Here is a 19,231-nt window from a genome sequence, read left to right on the forward strand (position 1 = left end):
ATTCTGCTCGTTACCCAGGAAGGGGCCTTGTTCACTGGTAGCCACAAATGCTAGTGTTTCTCTTGGATTTGGAACTGAGACCAAAGTTCCGGCTCCCTTGTAAGTGAGCATACGTACTATTCTCCACCATGGAACTGCAACTGGGGCTTCTGTTCATCTGGGGTCACAAGTGCCCTTGGAACTGAGGATGGGCAGGATAGCAGCATCTGCAAGTCCTTTCTGAGCCATTGTCTGATTCATAGGTTGAAAGCTTCCAAAGCTGCTGATGCAGTGCCCCCAAGGCTGGCCACCACTCTGGTTTAAGCATTTCTCCTGCCAACTTTCCTAAGGAAATTGTCTCACCCCAACATTTTGTTGGCTCTGCCTGTTATGGAACCGGATTTGAAGCATTAAAGTGGTTTGGAGGAGAACACTGGGAGAATGGAGATGAGTTCTTGCCTCTCCTCCACTTGGCTCCATCTTCCCTGTTTTCTATCCCAGAGTTTTCGGAAGAAAGAATTTCATAAACCCTAAAGCACTCTGTATCTGGGAGTACTTTGATCAGCATAGAGTTAGTAGTTGTAGCCATAAGAATGAATAAGATTGCCATGGAGAGAGCATAGAGAGAAAAGAGAGGTACAAAGACAGATTCTTGGAAAACACCTCTAAGTATCTTCATTGGAGCCAGAAAAACATGGCTGTGTGATGGTGGATTAGTTGCTTAACCTCTCAGCATCCTAGGACAGTCACTAAGACGAAGTAACAGAGAAGGGACAAGTTTGCATTGAGAGGAGTGTTTCCTACACCAAGGCAGATCAGCAATTCTTCTGCCACTTAGTTTCAGATAATTGCCTGAAACATTTCCAGGTTAAGGAGCTGGCCAAGAATTATGAAGCCAAAATGTCAGGAGGACTTGAATCCAGTCCTGACTCTGGCCAGGGTGCCTCCGTACCACACCTCCTAACTGGTGGACAGATGCTCTCCAGCTTTTTATCTAAGTCATGAGTAGGATGCCAAAATTTGTAGTTTAAATTCTGAGTTTATATTAGATTTCCATTAGAATATAAATTCCTTGAGAATTGAGACTATTCCTTTTCTTTGTTTTATTAGCACTTAGCACAATTTAATAAATGTCAATTGATATATTCCCCAGTAGAATATAAGATCTTCATAGAAAGCAACCATTGTGTCCTTGAAGCCCCAGCATCACAAAGTACCTTGATTATAATTGAAGTTTAAGAAATCTTTCTTGGAAATCAATTTATTAAATTGCAACAAAAATTGAATTGAATTTTTAAAAAGGAAGCCTATTCAATTACAGGATTTCCCCCTATAAAAACAGAATAGTTTCTTAAAGTATATGTTATTTCTATTTTTAATTTGTTATTTCTAATTGCCATTTATTTTTAATTTTTTTTTTGCTGAGGCAATTGGGGTTAAGTGACTTGCCCTGGGTCACACAGTTAGGAAATGTTAAGTGTCTGAGGTCAAATTTGAACTCAGGTCCTCCTGACTTCAGGACTGGTGCTCTATCCACTGTGACACTTAGCTGCTCCCAATTTTAAAAAAATATTATTTAGCATAAAAAAATTGAGTTCCAAATTCTCTTCTTCCTTTTAGACTCTCCCTCATATATTGAGAAGGCAAGCATTATATAATTATACATGTGAAATCATGCAAAATATATTTCCATATTATGTTGCAAAAAAAGACAAGAAAAATAAAGTGAAAAGATAATGCTGCAGTTGGAGATAACAGTTTTCATCATGAGTTCTCTGGATATGTTTTACCATGTTATACTGATCAGAAAAGTTGTTTTTCACAGTTGAGCATAATTACAATTTTGCTATTAATTGTACAAGTTCTGGTTCTGCTTACTTCACTTTGCAGCAGTCTTCCAGGCCCTCATCATTTCTTTTGGTTGCTAACTAGAAATAGTTACTTTTCTTTATAAAAGTAAATGTCATAAAATTTTGAGCAATATTGTAATTATCTGATTATATATAATTAAGCCCCTTTCTCCATGATCTTAACCTACTCTGAAGAAACCAGATCCTTCCACCAAGAGTAAAATCCATGACTAAAAATGAGCAGGGAGCTTTCATAGACCTGAAGAGTAGTTCTAAGGTCATTTAATCATCCTCCCTCCTCCACCTGTATCCCTACTTTCCTGGGTCCTAACCAGCTCAGGTTAGGGGAGATCTGAGCCTTCTTTCTACATTTTAGTTTGGTTGGATGACTTTTGAGGCTTTTTCTCAGTTCTAAAGTTATCTTTCCTTTCATTTCCCTAATTTTCAGAGACCTTGAAGGAATTATTCCCTTCAGATAGGGCCCTGAAGCTGTAGCTGAGAGTACCATTCCCCATTGTGCCAGCAGTTTGGGATGGAAATGTTTAGTTTCAGCATGGCTGTCCGTGGTAGAAACAGCCAAGACCAAAGGCAATTAGGGGAGCCTCTGGTAGCAAGCAGCCTCACTCTCAGGGCCCTCAGGTGGGGTCCCTCAAACCCCCAGGGCTTCTCCCTCCTTTACCCCAGATAGCCGGGCCAAGCCCTGGGCCATTGTTCCATCTCTACCTGAACATGTAGCTCCCTTGGCTCTAACTCAGAGGTTTCCTTCCTTGAACAGTTGCTCCGGACTGCAGAGGACGTGGCCAAGATGCAGGAAGAGCTGGAAATCATGCGCCCCTTGCTAGAGGAAGCTGCCAAAGACACAATGGTCACCATGGATCAGATCAAGGTAGGGAGCAGCCCTCCTCCCATGGGATGGTGATCCCCAGGCCCTGGGCCCCCACCACAGTCCCTGAGTGGCTGCTTTCTGCTCCCTAGGCAGACACGGCTGTGGCCGAGGAGACCCGGAATTCTGTGCAGCAAGAGGAGATGAAAGCCAATGAGAAGGCCAAGCGGGCACAGGCCATCGCAGACGATGCCCAGAAGGACCTGGATGAGGCTCTCCCGGCCCTGGATGCTGCCCTGGCCAGCCTGAGGAATCTTAACAAGAGCGACGTGACTGAGGTGAGAAGACACTGGCTTCCCTTGGAGTCTGAGGAAGTGGTGACTGGCCCAGGGACAAAGGCCAGGGCCAGAGTTCTTGGGGATGAGACAGGAAGACAGGGCTCAGCTCCTAAAGTCTCTTTGACAGGAGAGGCTCTTGAGCTCAGGGAAAAGAACGTCTTTTCCCCCCTGCTCTGCATGACATCCATTCCTCAGGGCCCTGGGGGGTAGGAGAGCTGCCAGCTGGCTCCATGTCCCATCCCCTAATAGCCCAAGGTGGGCTCCTGGCTGCCTCATTGAGCAATAGGTGAAGCCCTGATCTAGGGGGTCCCCACAGGGTCCAATGAAACTGGCATTGGGAGAGCCACAATATTTCCCCACAATCTTGTGGGCTTCTGGCCCAGACCCTGGCAGAGGGTGGGGGACACCAGGACAGAGGGACAGAGCGTAATCTTATTGTAGCTGTGTACAATGTTCTCCTGGTCTTACTTCACTCAGCATCAGTTCCTGTAAGTCTCTCCAGGCCTCTCTGAAATCATCCTGATGATCATTTCTTTTAGAACAATAATATTCCATAACATTCATATACCACAATATATTCAGCCAATCTCAAATTGATGGACATCCACTCAGTTTCCAGTTTCTAGCCACTACAAAAAGGGCTGCCACAAACATTCTTGTACATACAGGTCCCTTTCCCTTCTTTAAGATCTCTTTGGGATATAAGTCCAGTAGTAACATTGTTGGATCAAAGGGTATGCACAGTTTGATAACTTTTTGAGCATAGTTCCAGATTGCTCTCAGAATGGTTGGATTTGTTCCCAACTCCACAAACAATGCATTAGTGTCCCAGTTTTCCCACATCCCTTCCTACATTTATTATCTTTTCCTGTCATCTTAGCCAATTTGACAGATGTGAAGCGATATCTCAAAGTTGTTTTAATTTGCATTTCTTTAATCAATAGTGATTTAGAGTATTTTTATGACTAGAAATGGCTTTAATTTCTTTGTCTGAAAATTGTTCGTATCCTTTGACCATTTTTCAATTGGAGAATGGCTTATATTCTTATAAATTTGAGTCAATTTCTTTATATTTTAGAGATGAAAGCCTGGGACTCCTATAAAAGTCATAGGGGTGTGAGAGTGCTCAGCTTATAGAGTCTGCCCTTCTCACCCTCATCATGCTAGGGAATACCTTGGCCAAGTCAAGAAGTCTCCTTTTGGTTCAATGAAGCTCTCACATGCACTCATCTGATAAATTCACTGGGGATATCGAAGGAAGGACAAAGGACTAGGATGGGCTTGCTGGCCTTTTTAGTGTCACTAATGATAAAAACGGGAGTGAAACCCAGTGGTTATCTTATTCAATCTTTTTCTGTTCCCATAGAGGAACCCCAGAGAAGAAAGTCCCTAGCAAGTCAGTTGCAGAAATGAGACAGGGCTTCTTACTCTCCAGGATGGGGTTCTTTCCTCACTCCATCTTGGTGCTCTTTTAGGCTTCAGGGGATCACATTTGTGAATAGATTCTTCCTATCACCTATAGGGAAGACCTGACCTGGCAGGTATTGTAGTGAGCTCAGGTGACAGCCCACTCATTCCATGCCTGGGAAGATGGCAGACATGCCCAGGAGTTCAAGAAAAGCTACAAGCTCTGAGAACAGTCGCTCTTTCTTCCTCCTTCCATTCAGCAGGACAGCTGTTAATCTCTCTTAAATTCAGGTTCAGTTTGTATTATGACCTTGTTCTGTACATAGTGCAGAGTGCAGTAGTGCTAAGAAGCCAGGCAGGTACTCTTTGTCCTGTTATGAGTATAAGACCACTACCTAATGAACTAGATAGAATATAACGAGTTCTATATGAATTTAATGGAATATTATGGCTCTGTTAAGACATGACAAAAGGGAGGATTTCAGAGAAAGCTGATTTGTATGAACTAAGGAAAAGTGAAATGAGCAGAACCAGAAAAACAACTTCTATAATAACAAAAAATATAATAGACAACAGAAAAACTGAGCAATGAAATTACCAATCTTGATTTCAGAGGACTCATAAGGACAGAATGGTACCCATCTGCTGACAGAGAAGTGATACAGATAGAGATGTGGAATGAGATAAATTTTAAACATGGCCAATATGGAATTTGTTTTGTTCAAATATGCATATCTATTACAAGGATTTGGGTTTTCTTTTCTTTTTTTAATTTTAAAAATCTTTTAAATGGACGGGGGAGGAGGGAAAGAGAATAAATGCTTCTTAATTAAAAATAAAATAACATTATACATAATTATATATTTATTTTTCTTATATATAATTATATATCACATTAATATGATATTGATAAAATATTTATTAATAATATATAAAATTAAATTTAACAGAATATAAGGAAGAAAGGATATAATAAGGATTATTTTTGTTATATGCAATAATTATATGTCACATATTGATCTGATATTGATAAAATAATAGTTGTGGATAATATACAAAAATGAAATTTAATAGAATATAATAAGGAAGATAAGTATATCTTATCTTCACTTGCTTTCTCTTTTGACTTTGTTTCCCGTCCTATTCTAGGTTCGTGCAATGCAGCGTCCACCACCAGGTGTGAAATTGGTCATAGAAGCTGTCTGCATTATGAAGGGGATTAAGCCGAAAAAGGTGCCTGGGGAAAAGCCAGGCACAAAGGTGGATGACTACTGGGAACCTGGCAAGGGACTGCTTCAGGACCCGGGCAAGTTCCTCGATGGCCTCTTCAAGTTTGACAAGGTCAGTCAGCATTCTACTCTACCTGCAGCTATTGAAAAAATGAGCCTCTCCTCAGAGTCTTTAGAGTCGTGATTGCTGTGTGATAGAGGGCAACCACATTCTTTATCTCCGACTTTATGAAAACTGGCTCTTAAAGGAAAGGCACTCCCACATTAGAAATATTTATTAAGCACCTTTTAGGTACAGAGTATTGGAAATGCCGAGAAAAATAAAATATATAAAAAAAAAAAGGAAGAAAGGAAGAAAAAAAAGAAAAGGAAATATGCTTCAATCTGCACTCTGCATCTGTCAGTTTCATTGTGAGTTCTTTGGAGTTGTGGCTGGTCACTGTGTTGACATTAGAAGTCTTCCAAAGTTCATTGTCCAATATTGTGCTATTATATAGATTGTTCTCCTGCTTATGTTCACTTTATTTCATATCAGCTCATACAAGTCTTCCCAGGCTTTTCTGAAGCCATCCTCTTCATTTCTAATGGTGCAATAGTATTGTGTTGGTTCACCCATTCCCCAATTGATGGGCATGAAGGGGAGCTACATAAAATAAAATTGATAGTGTGTTTTCTTCGTGGCAGCAGAGAGCCTTTAGCAATTGGGCAATAAAGGATGGCATGGTGATCTGGGTACGAAGGCTGTCCATTTGGTAGCTCTGGGGTTTGATTGAAATGGGCTGGGACTGGAGCCAGGGAGGCCAATTGGGAGTCATGATGGAATGGGTGACAGTGAGGAGGCTCTGAAAAAAGGCAAGAGCCTGAGTGAGTGGAGAGAGGGGGACAGATAGGAGAGATGTGATGGAGGCAGGGTCAACAAGACTTTGGCAACTGAGGAGCTCTGGGGTGTTGAGAGAGAAGGAAAAGTTAAGGACTGGTGGAGTGAGTGGAGACATAATAGTGCTCTTAACAGAAGGAGAGGAGTTTGGGGAAGGAAATCTGAGTCCTCTTTTGAATTTGATTTTGAGATACTTATAAAACATGTCAGTAGTGATTTATACCAAGTAGTTGGGAATATAGAAGTAGGGGGCAATTGTGACTAGATATATGCATTTGAGAAATACCTGCAGAGAGGTGATTGAACCCTCATGGAAGCTGGTAGAACCATGGAGGGAAGGTATAGACAAGCAAAAGATGAAAAAGACTGAGGAAAACAAAGGTTCAATCTTCCAACCATACCAATTTATTAAGTAATACATGTTAATTGCCTAACAAAGCGGTACTAGGCCCCCTCCTCAGCTTGGGGCTGCACCCTGAATACAGGGGTCTGAATATAGACATGCATTAAAAAGAAAGAAAGCCAACTGATTAAAAGAAAAAATACATTAGGAAATATTATTTCTAATTAGATGGAAGATTAGGAACTTTCTAAAAGTTGGGAGAAGGAGAGCAAACAGTGGCATTTCCCTGAATTTAGAAAAAGTGGTATCCCATTCACCCAAGTGTCTAAATAATTAAAGAGACATGTAAACAGTAACTGATTGATCAATGTGGGGCCAATTTTTAGATAAGACATAAAAGTCACTTGAGATGCACAAGTGTGAAAAAACTCCTTGCATCAATCTTTGGATCTGAATAAGTTTCTGGTCAGCATAATCTAGGTCTTTGGTTAAAGGTTCCTAAATAGCAGGGAGAGGTGGTCCAGTTTCCAGCCAGGCCAAGCAAGATTCAAACAATGAAATAAGGTTTTCTCCCAATTATCACAATTGAATAAAGTTTTCTTGCAAGACAGAATTTGGACTAGACCCTAAATTGAGTAGAAACTAAGCTAGTTCCAGGAGTGAGTCACAAGTTGGAGTCAGTACTGTTCACTTGATTCCCACGATTAACCACTTGCTATCCTAATCCTTTTGGTTCCATCCTAGAGAAGGAAGGGAAGAGTGCTCAGGACATATAACAGTGGATACTGTGAAGTCCCAAATAAGAGAAACTAAGGCAGAGCTCTGAGTCCCTGGCACCTTATTTAAGGGTCCATGGCCCCCTACTAACGAAGTGGACTTCAGATCTTCCTCATGCCTTCCCCCTCCTTACAGCACCTTAGTTTTATGTGTTTGGTTCCCAGACAATACAAATGAAGCAAACTAGAAATACAGTCTCTCGTTGGTTGACAAAGGGACTGATGAGCAGACCTTGACAGACTTATCTTCACCTTTTAGGAGCAGGCCCATAATTTGGACTGATAAACATCTCAATACATCTACATGGGCTGATGGACAGGCCAGCAACCAGGATCTCTCACTGTCCAAATGCTCATAGAGATTTCTCCATGTTGGACAATAGAGGGATGATGAGGATGGAGGGGCAACAAAACCAGCTAGGGGACTTTCCATGGAGTCACCTCTGCTCTGCTGGACTTGGTCACCACAACAAGGAAAAACAAGGCAAAAAAAAATCCTATGATTAAGTGAGTGAGCTTAAAATCTGCAGTTCACAGCTCTAGGGCAAACATACAGAATTTATAATCACTCCCCCTGTAGAATCAAATCAAACTTATTAATATTGATTGGAATAAACAGGGGTCCAATCTATCAAAGAAGGAACAGATGATCTAGTGAATAAGCCTGAGAGCAATGGCCAGACAAATAGAAGAACCAAGAGTGAGCAGTATCTTGTGAGACAAGGGAGAAGACAGTGTATTGTAAACGGTATTACTTATTAATAGTTTAAAAGACAAAAAAACCTCTTGCCCTTCAGTTTACATTCTACTGGGGAATACAACATATAAATTAAATAGAGGTCTATTCTCAAGCATGGTCCCTAGATATTTCTTTAACATTGAGCATTGCAGGAGTGGAAAGGAAACAGCCTCTACATAAACATGAATATGAGAGGGAAAATACTGAGTCTGGGAAACAATAGATGGGCCATTTTGCACAGAAGGTAGATTCTGTGAAGGGTTTTCCCTGTCGGTGTTTAAAACATTTTAGTACTTAGTCCATCTCATGGTTGTAAAGCTTTGATGGAGAGCCAGTTAGAGGAGAAAAGGTAGCGACTCATCTGAGTACTCCCCAAAATTTTAGACAATGTCCCAAAACAAATTCTGGAGCAGCAGAACTCACAAAAGGACAGGGTAAAATAATTTTCCAGCCCAAGATAGCTTAGAAGGTTGGCAAGAAAAGTCTGTTGTCCCACGGTGAGACTGGAATACAGTCCAAGGCAGACTGGACCCCAGAAAATCAGCAATAGGTCTTGGGGATGACTGAATCAGTGGTATGGCAATGGTGCTTTTCATACCTTTCAGCCCACAGATGGTAAGGGGGTCAGACAGTTGGTCAGAAGAAGATTTTTAAAGTCTTCTCTGGCACTTTACCGTGCACTGGAGATGGAAGTCTGTTGTGCTGCCCATACTTGGATCTGGGTCACAGTCCTGAGTCATAGTCCCAGGGCGAGGAGAAGTACTATCATAGTACAGGTCAGGAGAGTAGTAAACACATTAGAAAAACTGAAATCTTACATATCCCCAGAATTATCTCTGAAAAAGCTGCACAAAAGCCCTGAAGTTTGGGACAGTGCCTTTCCACTCCAGAAACAGAAACCCACTTTATGCAAAGTCAAGAAATTGGCTGGGGAAATGAGCAACAGCAAAAAAAAAAGACCCTGACTATAGAAAGTTACTAAGGTGACAGGGAAGATCAAAACAAACTCAGAAGAAGACAACAAAGTCAAAACTTCTACATCTAAAGCCTCAAAGAAAAATATGAATTATTCCCAAACCATGGAAGAACTAAGAAAGGATTTTTAAAAATCATGATAAGTAGAGGATAAATTGGAAAGAGAAATGAGAATTATACAAGAAAAAATATTTTTATATATTTTAATAGTTTTTATTTACCAGATATATGCATGGGTAATTTTACAACATTGACAATTACCAAACCTTTTATACAAGAAAATAATGAAAAACAAGTCAACAGTTTGATACAGGAAGCACAAAAAATACTGAAGAAAATATTTTAAAAAACAGAATAGGCCAAATGGCCAAACAGGCACAGAAATCTAACAAAAAGAATGCCTTGAAAAGCAGAATTGGCCAAGTGAGGAAAAAAAGGTACAAAAACTCATTGAAGAAAAGAAGTGCTCAAAGTAATTCCTTAAAAATTAGAATCAGACAAATACAAACTAATGACTGAGACATCAAGAATCAATCAAACAAAATTAAAAGTAGGAAAAAATGTGAACTATATCTCCTTAGAAAAACTAACTTAGGAAATAGATCCAGGAATGATAATTTTAAAATTATTAAACTGCCTGAAAACCATGATCAAAAAAGGAGCCTAGACATGATTTTCCAAGAAATTAAGGGAAATTTCCCTGATATTGTAAAATGAGAAGCTAAAATAGAAATTGAAAGAATCCACTCATCACCTCTTGAAAGAGGCCCAAAAGAAGTGAATGTAAATTGTTAGCACTACTGTCTATCTACCCAGGTTACTTATACCTTTGGAATCTAATACTTAATGTGCAACAAGAAAATGGTATTTACACACATAGATTGTATCTAGGTTTTATTGTAACACATTTAAAATGTATGGGATTGCCTGTCATGGGGGGGAGGGAGTGGAGGGAGGGGGAGATAATTTGGAAAAATGAATACAAGGGATAATAGTATTTTAAAAAATTACTCATGCATATATACTGTGAAAAAAAAAAAGAAAGAGGCCCAAAAAAGAAAATTCCCAAGAATATTATAGCCAAATCCTAGAGCTCCTTAGTCTAGGAGAAAATAATGCAAGCAGCCGAAGAGACAATTCAAATGCAACAGAGTTACAATCAAGATAACATAAGATTTAGCAGTTTTTATGTTAAAGGATCAGAGGGCTTGGAATATGATAATTCAGAGGGCAAAAGAGATAGGATTACAACTAAGAATTACTTATTCAACAGAACTGAGTATGCTATTTCAAAAGAAAAAATAGAATGAAATAGAGGACTTTCAAGCATTCCTGATGAAAAAATTGAATAGAAAATTTGACTTAAAAATACAAGACTAAAGATAAGTATAAAAAGGTAAACAGGCTAGAGAAATCATAAAGGATTCATTTACATTCCTACATAAGCAAATTATACTTATAACTCTTAAAACTTTTGTTATTAGAGTAGTTAGAAGATAAATAGAAGGCATAAGACTGAATTAAATGTAATGGGACAATAATGTAAAAAAAATAGGAATGCTTTGGGAGAAGAAAAAATTTTCCAATAAGATGCTCTAATAAAGACCTCAGTTCTCATATATATAACTAAGTCAAATTTATAGCCATAAGACCCCATTCCTTAATTGACAAATGGTCAAAGAATATGAATACAAAGTTTCCAGATTACATAATCAAAGCTTTCTTTAGTCACATGAAAATATGTTCTAAATCATTATTGATTAGAAAAATGTAAATTAAAACAACTCTAGACTGCCACTTCACACCTTTTAGATTAATTAATATGGCAGAAAAGGGAAATGATAAATGTTAATGGGAATGTGGGAAAATTGAAACACTAATGCACTTTTGGTGAAATGGTATACAGATTCAACCATATTGTAGATTAATTTGGAATTATGTCCAAAGGGCTAGACAACTATGCATACCCTTCAACCAAGCAATATCATTATTAGCTCTGTATCCAAAAGAGATTAAAAACAACAAAAAAGGAAAGGACCAAAGGTACAAAAATGTTTACAACAGCTATTTTAGTGGTGGCAAAAAATTGGAAATTAAGGAGAATGCCCATCAACAGGGAAATAGCTGAACACGTTGTGGTATACAATTGTGATAGAATACTATAGTGCTATAAGAAATGATAAGTAGGATACTCTCAGAAAACCTGGAAAGACTTAGATAAACTGATGCAAAATGAAATGAACAGAATAAGAAGAATATTGTATACAATAATAGCAATATTATATGATGTGAGTGACTTAGCTATTCTCAGTAATGCAGTGATTCAAGACAATTCCAAGGGACTAATGATGAAAAAGTCTATCCTCATAGAAGGAACTGATGAAGTCTGAATGCAGATTGAAGCATACTTTTCCTTTCCTTTTTGATTTTTCTTTGTTTTTGTTTTCTTTCACATGAATAACATGATAATATGTTTTGCATGACTCTGCATGTGTAACCATACAACTTTCTTAACTTCTCTGGGGGGGAGAGGGGAGTAGAGGGAAGGAGAGAATTTGGAACTCATACTTTAAAAAAAAAAATGAATGTTACAACTTAAGGCAATTGGGGAAAATTTTAAGCATTATTTTTTTTTAATTTTGATGGCTTTGATGGCTACAAAGCTTCTGTTGAAGTCTGCTGTGGGCCTATCCCATGCTTGTTGGTTCTACTTCTGTTTTCTGGAGCTAAGCAGAATAAATCTAATCTCTCTTCTGACTCTACATCCTTTTACATTTTTGAAGACAATGACTTAATCTCTTTTTCTCCATGTTAAGCATTCCCAGTTTCTTCAACTGTTCCTCATGACAGAGTTTCATGTCCCTTCCAACCTTTTCTGTGTAATGAGAAAATAAGACTCAATTAAAATTCATGACTTGGGTACATGTTTGTTGTATGTAGTGAGAGATACCTATGTGGAGCAGTCCTCAGTTGTAGTCTGCAGATTGTTCTCAGTACAATAGGAGAAGGGGGAACTACAGAAGCAGCTCTTTTGTTGGGAGAGTTTGGAAGAATGAGAAAATCTTTGTCAATGGTTAGGGTGAAGATGGTGATGGGGGACATTCATCTTTTCAGAGGTTAAGAATTTGTGAAGTGATGGTGACCATCAACTGGTCAGCATTTATGAAGGACCTACTGTGTGTCAGGCTCTGTGCTAAGGCCCTGCAAGTGCGAGGTGGCCTAGTGAATGGGGTGCTCAGCCTGGAGTTAGGAGGAGACTGAGATCAGACTGATCTCAGACAGAATGCCAGCTATGTGACTCTGGGCAAGGGACTGAACTTCCACTGGTCTTAGTTTTTTCATCTGTAAAATAGGGATAATAACAGTCCTATTGTAAGGATCAGAGATCATAATTGTAAAATGCATGCTATATATATGTGTGTATATATGCATATATGTGTGTGTATATAAATGGGAGACTATATAAATATTAGCTATTACTATAGTTATTAAGTTATTAACTAAAAATGAGGTAAAGCTCCAGAACTCATGGGAAGCCCAGTGGAGGTCATCAGGATCTGAAGAAGTCCAGTTAATATCTAAATGTCTTCTCTCTACAACATCTCCAACAAGGGGTCCTTCTTCCTCTGCTGAAGGACTTCCTATGATGGGAAACTTACTCCCATTTGAAGCAGCTTATGTGACTTTGAGGTAGTTCTAGTTGTTCATGTTAGGTTAACAGTCAATGGCTTCTATTCTTGTCAACAAAACCCACTAGGACTTTCTCCTCTTCCCAGGGCCAGTCTTGAATGACTAACTTTTCAGTACTACTTCTCCTTGTATATTATATGCTCTTTGTAAACTTCCTCTTTTTTTTTTTGATAAACATATTCTTGTTTGAAATTTTAAAAATGGGGATGATAAAGCAAGATAAAAATAATTGGAGCCTTTAGTAATTTTGGGGGAAAGAGCCTAGAGGGATAAGATCAGAGTCTCATCTCTGAGAAGGCTGCTTCTGATTTGAGAGGCCAATTATGACCAACCTCATCCATATGTCCTTGACCCAAGGTGTCCATGCCTGCCCACCATGTATATAGAACTCCCAGGGACCCTTCTAATACACAGCCCAAGAAGAAAAGATTGCTCCCAGATAGGTGGGGAACTCTTATCATCAGTCCTTTCTTTGGCTCGCACTGCTGATTCTTACTCATGCTTCTGATTTCAGGACAACATTAGTGATGCGGTGATTAAATCCATCCAGCCCTACATCGACAATGATGAATTTCAGGCCTCAGCCATTGCCAAAGTGTCCAAGGCATGCACGTCCATCTGCCAGTGGGTGCGAGCCATGCACAAGTACCACTTTGTGGCCAAGGCTGTGGAGCCAAAGCGGGTGAGTAGGGGAAAGGAAAGGTGGGGAGCAGAATTTGGAGGTGGCAGCCCTCTGTGAGTGGCCACATGGTCAGTTTCTTCAGGCCCTCCTTCTCAAGGGGTTCTCTTGGCTGTAACCTTCAGAGAATCCTAAAACATCATAGCTAATAGGAGGGTCCTTTTGATCATCCAACCCCTTCCTTGTACAAATGGGAAACTCAAGTCCAAAAGGGCAGACGTTTGCCCACAATCACACAGCTAACCAGAGGCAGCTCAAGCACTGGCACCCAGATTTCCTGATTCCCAGACCAGTATTCAGTACTACTGCTTCCTGGCTGTTGGCAAAGGTAATATGAGCTCAAGTTTACTCAGGCTTATTTTGCTCCTCAGCAAGCCCTGCGTGAAGCCCAAGAAGACCTGGATGCGACTCAGAAGATTCTGGATATTGCTAAAAATAAGCTTCGAGAAGTGGAGGATGGCATCTTCATTCTACAGACCAAGTACCGGGACTGTGTCGCCAAGAAGGAAGAGCTTGAGATGAAGTGTGATCAGTGCCAGCAGAGGATGAACCGGGCTGACAAGGTGAGGGCCGTGCCCTGTCTGAGCCCCAGTACCCATGGCTCAAGGGCAACTGGGCTGGTGCACGGTGCTGGCTCAGTGCAGGGGCAAAAGGCAAGAGGAGGATCATTTAGCCATACCCTGCAAAGGATGTCCAGGGAGCGCAGCATTGGTGCGTAGGCAAAACCCCAACTTGGAAACACTGCTGGGGAGAAGAAGCCATGGACCTGATACTTGGGGGCCCATGTCCCAGTTCCCCCTCACCATGTTTCCAGACCATGTGTAGTTTTCTCCTGGAGATATCTCAATTTCTTTGCCGCTTTGTATTTGTTAATTAGAATTTCTTTGGATTATTTTTTTTCCTTTCCCCTTCTTTTGCTTATTGTTTTATTTTTATTTGATGCATTTTTGACTTGAAAAGTCAGGGCTTAGTTTCAACCACTAATTCACCTGGCCTCACCTTCATTTAGTTCCCAGCTCTAATCTGCCTTCAAGCTATATTTATCACAACTAGGTACCCCCATCAGCTGTTGGTCCTTCTCTATGGCAAGGTCTCCCGCCTTCCCTTTATTCCCAGGGCTCCCATGCAATGGTGGTGGAGAGAACAAAAGAGTAGTCAGTTGTTTGAAGAGGTATTGAGGCATTTGCCAATGAGGATCTCCAAGACAGCCTTTGGAGAATGAGGAGCAGGGCCCCAAACTCTGGGATATAACATCGTGGTCCTGACTTCCTTTCTTCCAGCTGATCAATGGACTGGCTGATGAAAAGGTGCGCTGGCAGGAGACAGTTGCAAACCTAGATTACCTGATGAACAATATCTCTGGTGACATCCTGATGGCAGCTGGCTTTGTGGCCTACCTTGGGCCCTTCACGGTGAGGAAGATCAGGAAAATAGCCTCTGTCCACACCATCTTCCCCATGCCAGTTTGATTCTTGCAAGCTGCCTAACTTAAACACGGCCCAGACCCACACGGGCCCTTCCCGGCCCCACCCAGTCCCATCTGGCCCCTCTAGCTCTCCCTCACCCTGCTCCGCCGCTGGTGAACCCCAGAGAGAGAACAGCCTCCTTGGGACCTTCTAGGAAGAGATGATATTTCAGCATCCTTCCAGATGTATCTGTAGGCATCCTTCTACAATGTGATGAGTTGTTTTAGATACCAAACTACTGCCCAGCCTGCTCTGCTTCTAGGCTTTCCTGGGTCACTGGGTAATGAGCACGGTGCTGCTTAGGGTCATTACTGTCTTCCTGTGTCTAATCTCCCATAGTGTGGAGGATCAGCCAGTCAGAAGTCTCTCCACAACTTCAAGCCTTGATGCCTATATGGGGGGACCATGAGTGGAAATCTCAGGTGACTCCAGGGTCATCGGCCATCCCCTGCTCTCTGGTCTCTACATCTGGGTCAGATATTGGCCCAGCCTTTCAAGGACACTGGCTCCCCTCACCCTCTTGGACCAAGGCAGACATCTCCCTTTGCAGACCTTCTCCCTTAGATGACCTCCTCTCTTAGCTGTCAGAGAAAGCTGCTGGAGCCTCCCTGGATTGCTATTAGGAGCATTTCTAAATCATTATCTCTAAAATTCTCTGCTGAGCCAGGATTCCATGAGTGTTCCGAGAGGAATACTAGGAACTACAGGCTCCAGTTCTTCGTGTGAGCCCAAGCCTGAGGTCTCGGTCTCTCGGCAGGGGCAGTACCGAATGTCGCTGTGTGAATTGTGGTTACAGCAGCTCTCGAAATCGGAGGTCCCCCATACTGATGAACCGACCTTGATTGGGACGCTGGGGAATCCAGTGAAGATCCGATCATGGCAGGTGTGGTCAGAGTGGACCTGCAGCTCTCTGAGGGCTGCCCAGGGAGTGCTGGCCAAGCAGGGTGGGCCCAGATGGTTAGGAAGACCTTCCCTGGCAGAGCACTAACTGTGTTCCTATAGGCACACAGACACAACGGGACCCTCCTGGGGATATGGGAGACCGCTTTGGGAAGGGTTTTCTGCAGGGTCTGGCGGGGGGTGGGGTTGCCCAGCAAAGTCCCAGATGTCAGTCTTCTTGCTCCTAGATTGCAGGCCTCCCCAATGACACCCTTTCTGTGGAGAATGGGGTCATCACCCAGTACTCTCAGCGCTGGACCCATTTCATTGACCCCCAGGGACAGGCCAACAAGTGGATCAAGAACCTGGTAAGTAAGGCCCAGTTCAGTCACTTAGAAATAAGCCAGAGGAGGAAAGGTATTTGTATTTGTGCACATACTCCCTTTCTATTCCCAGCCTATTCTCTCAACTTGATTATTCCATCCTCTTTATTTTCAAGCTCATATTAACTCCTGCCCATTCCCCCAGCCCCCATTAAGAAAATTATCAAATGAAATCTGTTACCAGCACGTAATGCCAAACAAAAATGCCTGTCAGTGTGTACTTTGAGTCCCTCTCCTCTGTATGACGAGGGAGAAGACGGCATATTTCATTACGAGCCCTCTGGATCTGCAGTTGGTCAGTGTGCCGATCAGAGTCCCTAAATCTCTCACAGTTGTTTGTTATTACAATTTGGAACTTAATTCTATAAATCGTTCTCCTGGTTCTGCTCACTTCAATTTGCATTGTTCATATGAGTAAGACTTCCTATGTTTCTCTGAAACCATTCTCTTAATTTCTTACAACACAATAGTATTCCCTCACATTCATATACCATGACTAGTTCAACCATTGCCCAATGAAAAAAGCTACTTTTGTACTTGCAGGTCAGCACCTTCTCTACTTTTTTTAGGCTTGGGAAGTTGCCCAGAATCCTTAAGTCACTTGGCCTGGGCCACACAGCCAGTAGGGCTTTGAGCAGGACTTGAATCTAGGACTTCCTGGCCTTTTGGCCAGTCTGCTATATGTTTAGCTTTCTGGTCCTCCTCCTTATGTTTATGATACTCATATTACACAAGACTTCTCTGCTGCTGTTGGTTCTTGCACCTCTTCCCCCTTCTCCCCAGAACTCTGCAGTCCTCAGCATTCTAGAGAAGGGAGTCTTCTTCCCTCCGTATGCTCCCCTCTCTTTGCCCTTGCACAAGTGGGAATGGGGGAAGGATAGAAGACTAAGCTGGTCCTGAGAGCCCTCTCATGTGCCTCTCATATAGTAATTGGGTCAGCTTTTATTGGATTGAATTTTCCTCCATGCAAAAGGCAAAGCCAGAGGAGAAGAGGGCCGCTTGTCTCAAGCTGGTGCTTTCCCACCGTGGCAACATTTGGATTCAGGGTTGTTCTTTGACTTGAACTCCCCTCTTGTGTCTCAGGAGAAGGATAACGGTTTGGATGTGTTTAAGCTGAGTGACCGGGATTTCCTGCGTAGCCTGGAAAACGCCATCCGTTTTGGAAAGCCATGTCTATTGGAAAATGTGGGGGAAGAGCTGGACCCAGCTCTGGAACCTGTGCTCCTGAAGCAGGTACCATGTTGGCTGCCTGTTTTGCAGCTGGCTGGCTGGTTAGTTTATAAGCTCAGCATTGGGGGTGCAAGAGAAGGCAAAAAACAGTTCCTGCTCACAAGGAACTTCTGTTCTAATGGGAGAGACAACATGTAAATCCCATCGTGCACAAAGGTGATCTGAGGGAGGAGGCTCCTGCAGCAAATAAAATCTGGGCAGCTTTGGTCTGGGGAAGGGAGAGCAGAAGAAAGGATCAGGTATGATCCTATCTGGGAGTAGGGGTTAGTAAGGGGTTAGGCTCCCTACAGTAGGATTTCATTTTAATAGAAGACTCTTGACAAAAAGCTTTTGAGACCTTAAGAAATAAACAGTAGTATAACCTTTAACTTAAGTGGTAATAGTATAGCTTAACAGGTGTGTGTGTGTGTGTGTGTGTGTGTGTGTGTGTGTGTGTGGATAAGACCCTAAGAAATGAAGAGCAGTATAACTTTTAGTATAAGTAGTAATAATATAACTTGGGGGGAGGGGTTGGTTTGACAGTGCTGCTTATAATGACCTTGCACTCCCCTGTAAAGAAGTGTCCCAAGCCGGGGTGAATACTCATAAGGTAGTCTGCTTTCTCATCCTGAGCCGAACTTCTCTCCATGCTCTAATTGGCTCCTCTCTGGCCCCTACCCCCTCCCCTCTCTCAGACTTATAAGCAGCAGGGCAACATTGTTCTGAAGCTTGGGGACAGCGTCATCCCTTACCATGAAGACTTCAAGATGTACATCACCACCAAGTTGCCCAATCCCCACTACACCCCTGAGATCTCCACCAAGCTCACACTCATCAACTTCACCCTGTCACCCAGGTGGGCAGCGGAGGGTCTCAGTGGAGGGCCTCTCAGCAGAGCTAATCCCCCCCCAGGGCGCCCCCAAGGGCTCCCTTTTTCCTCCCAGGCACATCCTGGGCATTCGGTCAGACATCCAAGCGTGGTGCTCAGTGTGCCTGGCAGCCCTGCATCTCCAGGCAGAGTCTGGGCAGGAGGTACAGATATCTTTGATCAGATTTGGAAATCTCACCTCCCCAAGGGGAGACTGTGATTCCCCCTGATTTACCAGGAAATCCATCCGCCTTCTTTTTTTTTGGTGTTAGCAATTCCTGCATTTATAAAAAGTCAGGTTGGAAATGCTGCTCACTGCACCCATGGGAGGTGCTACCCTGCCTTGTGTCTGTCCCCCAAGAATCCTCGCTTTGTCTGGCTGAGTTAGCCATCCACCTCAGCATGCGTGGGCCCAGTGAGATGCCCCATCAAGTCCTGCTGAAATGTTAGCTTACCCTGGGCCCTCGTCCCCAGGACCAGAGCCGCCCCTCTTTCTGCCGCCAGTGGAGACTCTCCTACCAGTTATCTGCAGGGTTAACTATTACTGACCCCCTTTCCCCCGGGCCTGACTCTTCTCTACCTTGCCAACATCATTCCTGGGTGTTTAGTCCGATCCTGGCACTTTGCCTCTGAGGCCCTCACCAGTGACACCGTTTTCCTCCCCTCTGACTAGTCCCAACTCCCTGATTTTCTAAAGCCTATACCAAGAGCCAGGTCCCCA

At 42.3% G+C, this 19,231-nt stretch overlaps 1 protein-coding gene across 1 annotated transcript in view; it reads left to right on the plus strand.

Moving 5' to 3' along the window:
• Positions 1–19,231, plus strand: part of DNAH1 (dynein axonemal heavy chain 1) — a 132,890-nt gene that overhangs the window by 103,356 nt on the left and 10,303 nt on the right. The window contains exons 53-62 of the mRNA XM_074282678.1: positions 2,605–2,715; positions 2,805–2,990; positions 5,547–5,738; positions 13,541–13,708; positions 14,077–14,268; positions 14,986–15,117; positions 15,929–16,054; positions 16,299–16,418; positions 17,517–17,666; positions 18,338–18,498. Coding sequence (XP_074138779.1) covers positions 2,605–2,715; positions 2,805–2,990; positions 5,547–5,738; positions 13,541–13,708; positions 14,077–14,268; positions 14,986–15,117; positions 15,929–16,054; positions 16,299–16,418; positions 17,517–17,666; positions 18,338–18,498 — 1,538 coding nt within the window. The remainder of the gene's footprint in view (positions 1–2,604; positions 2,716–2,804; positions 2,991–5,546; positions 5,739–13,540; positions 13,709–14,076; positions 14,269–14,985; positions 15,118–15,928; positions 16,055–16,298; positions 16,419–17,516; positions 17,667–18,337; positions 18,499–19,231) is intronic.

Source organism: Sminthopsis crassicaudata, chromosome 1, assembly GCF_048593235.1.
Source record: "Sminthopsis crassicaudata isolate SCR6 chromosome 1, ASM4859323v1, whole genome shotgun sequence".
Lineage (NCBI taxonomy): Eukaryota > Metazoa > Chordata > Mammalia > Dasyuromorphia > Dasyuridae > Sminthopsis > Sminthopsis crassicaudata.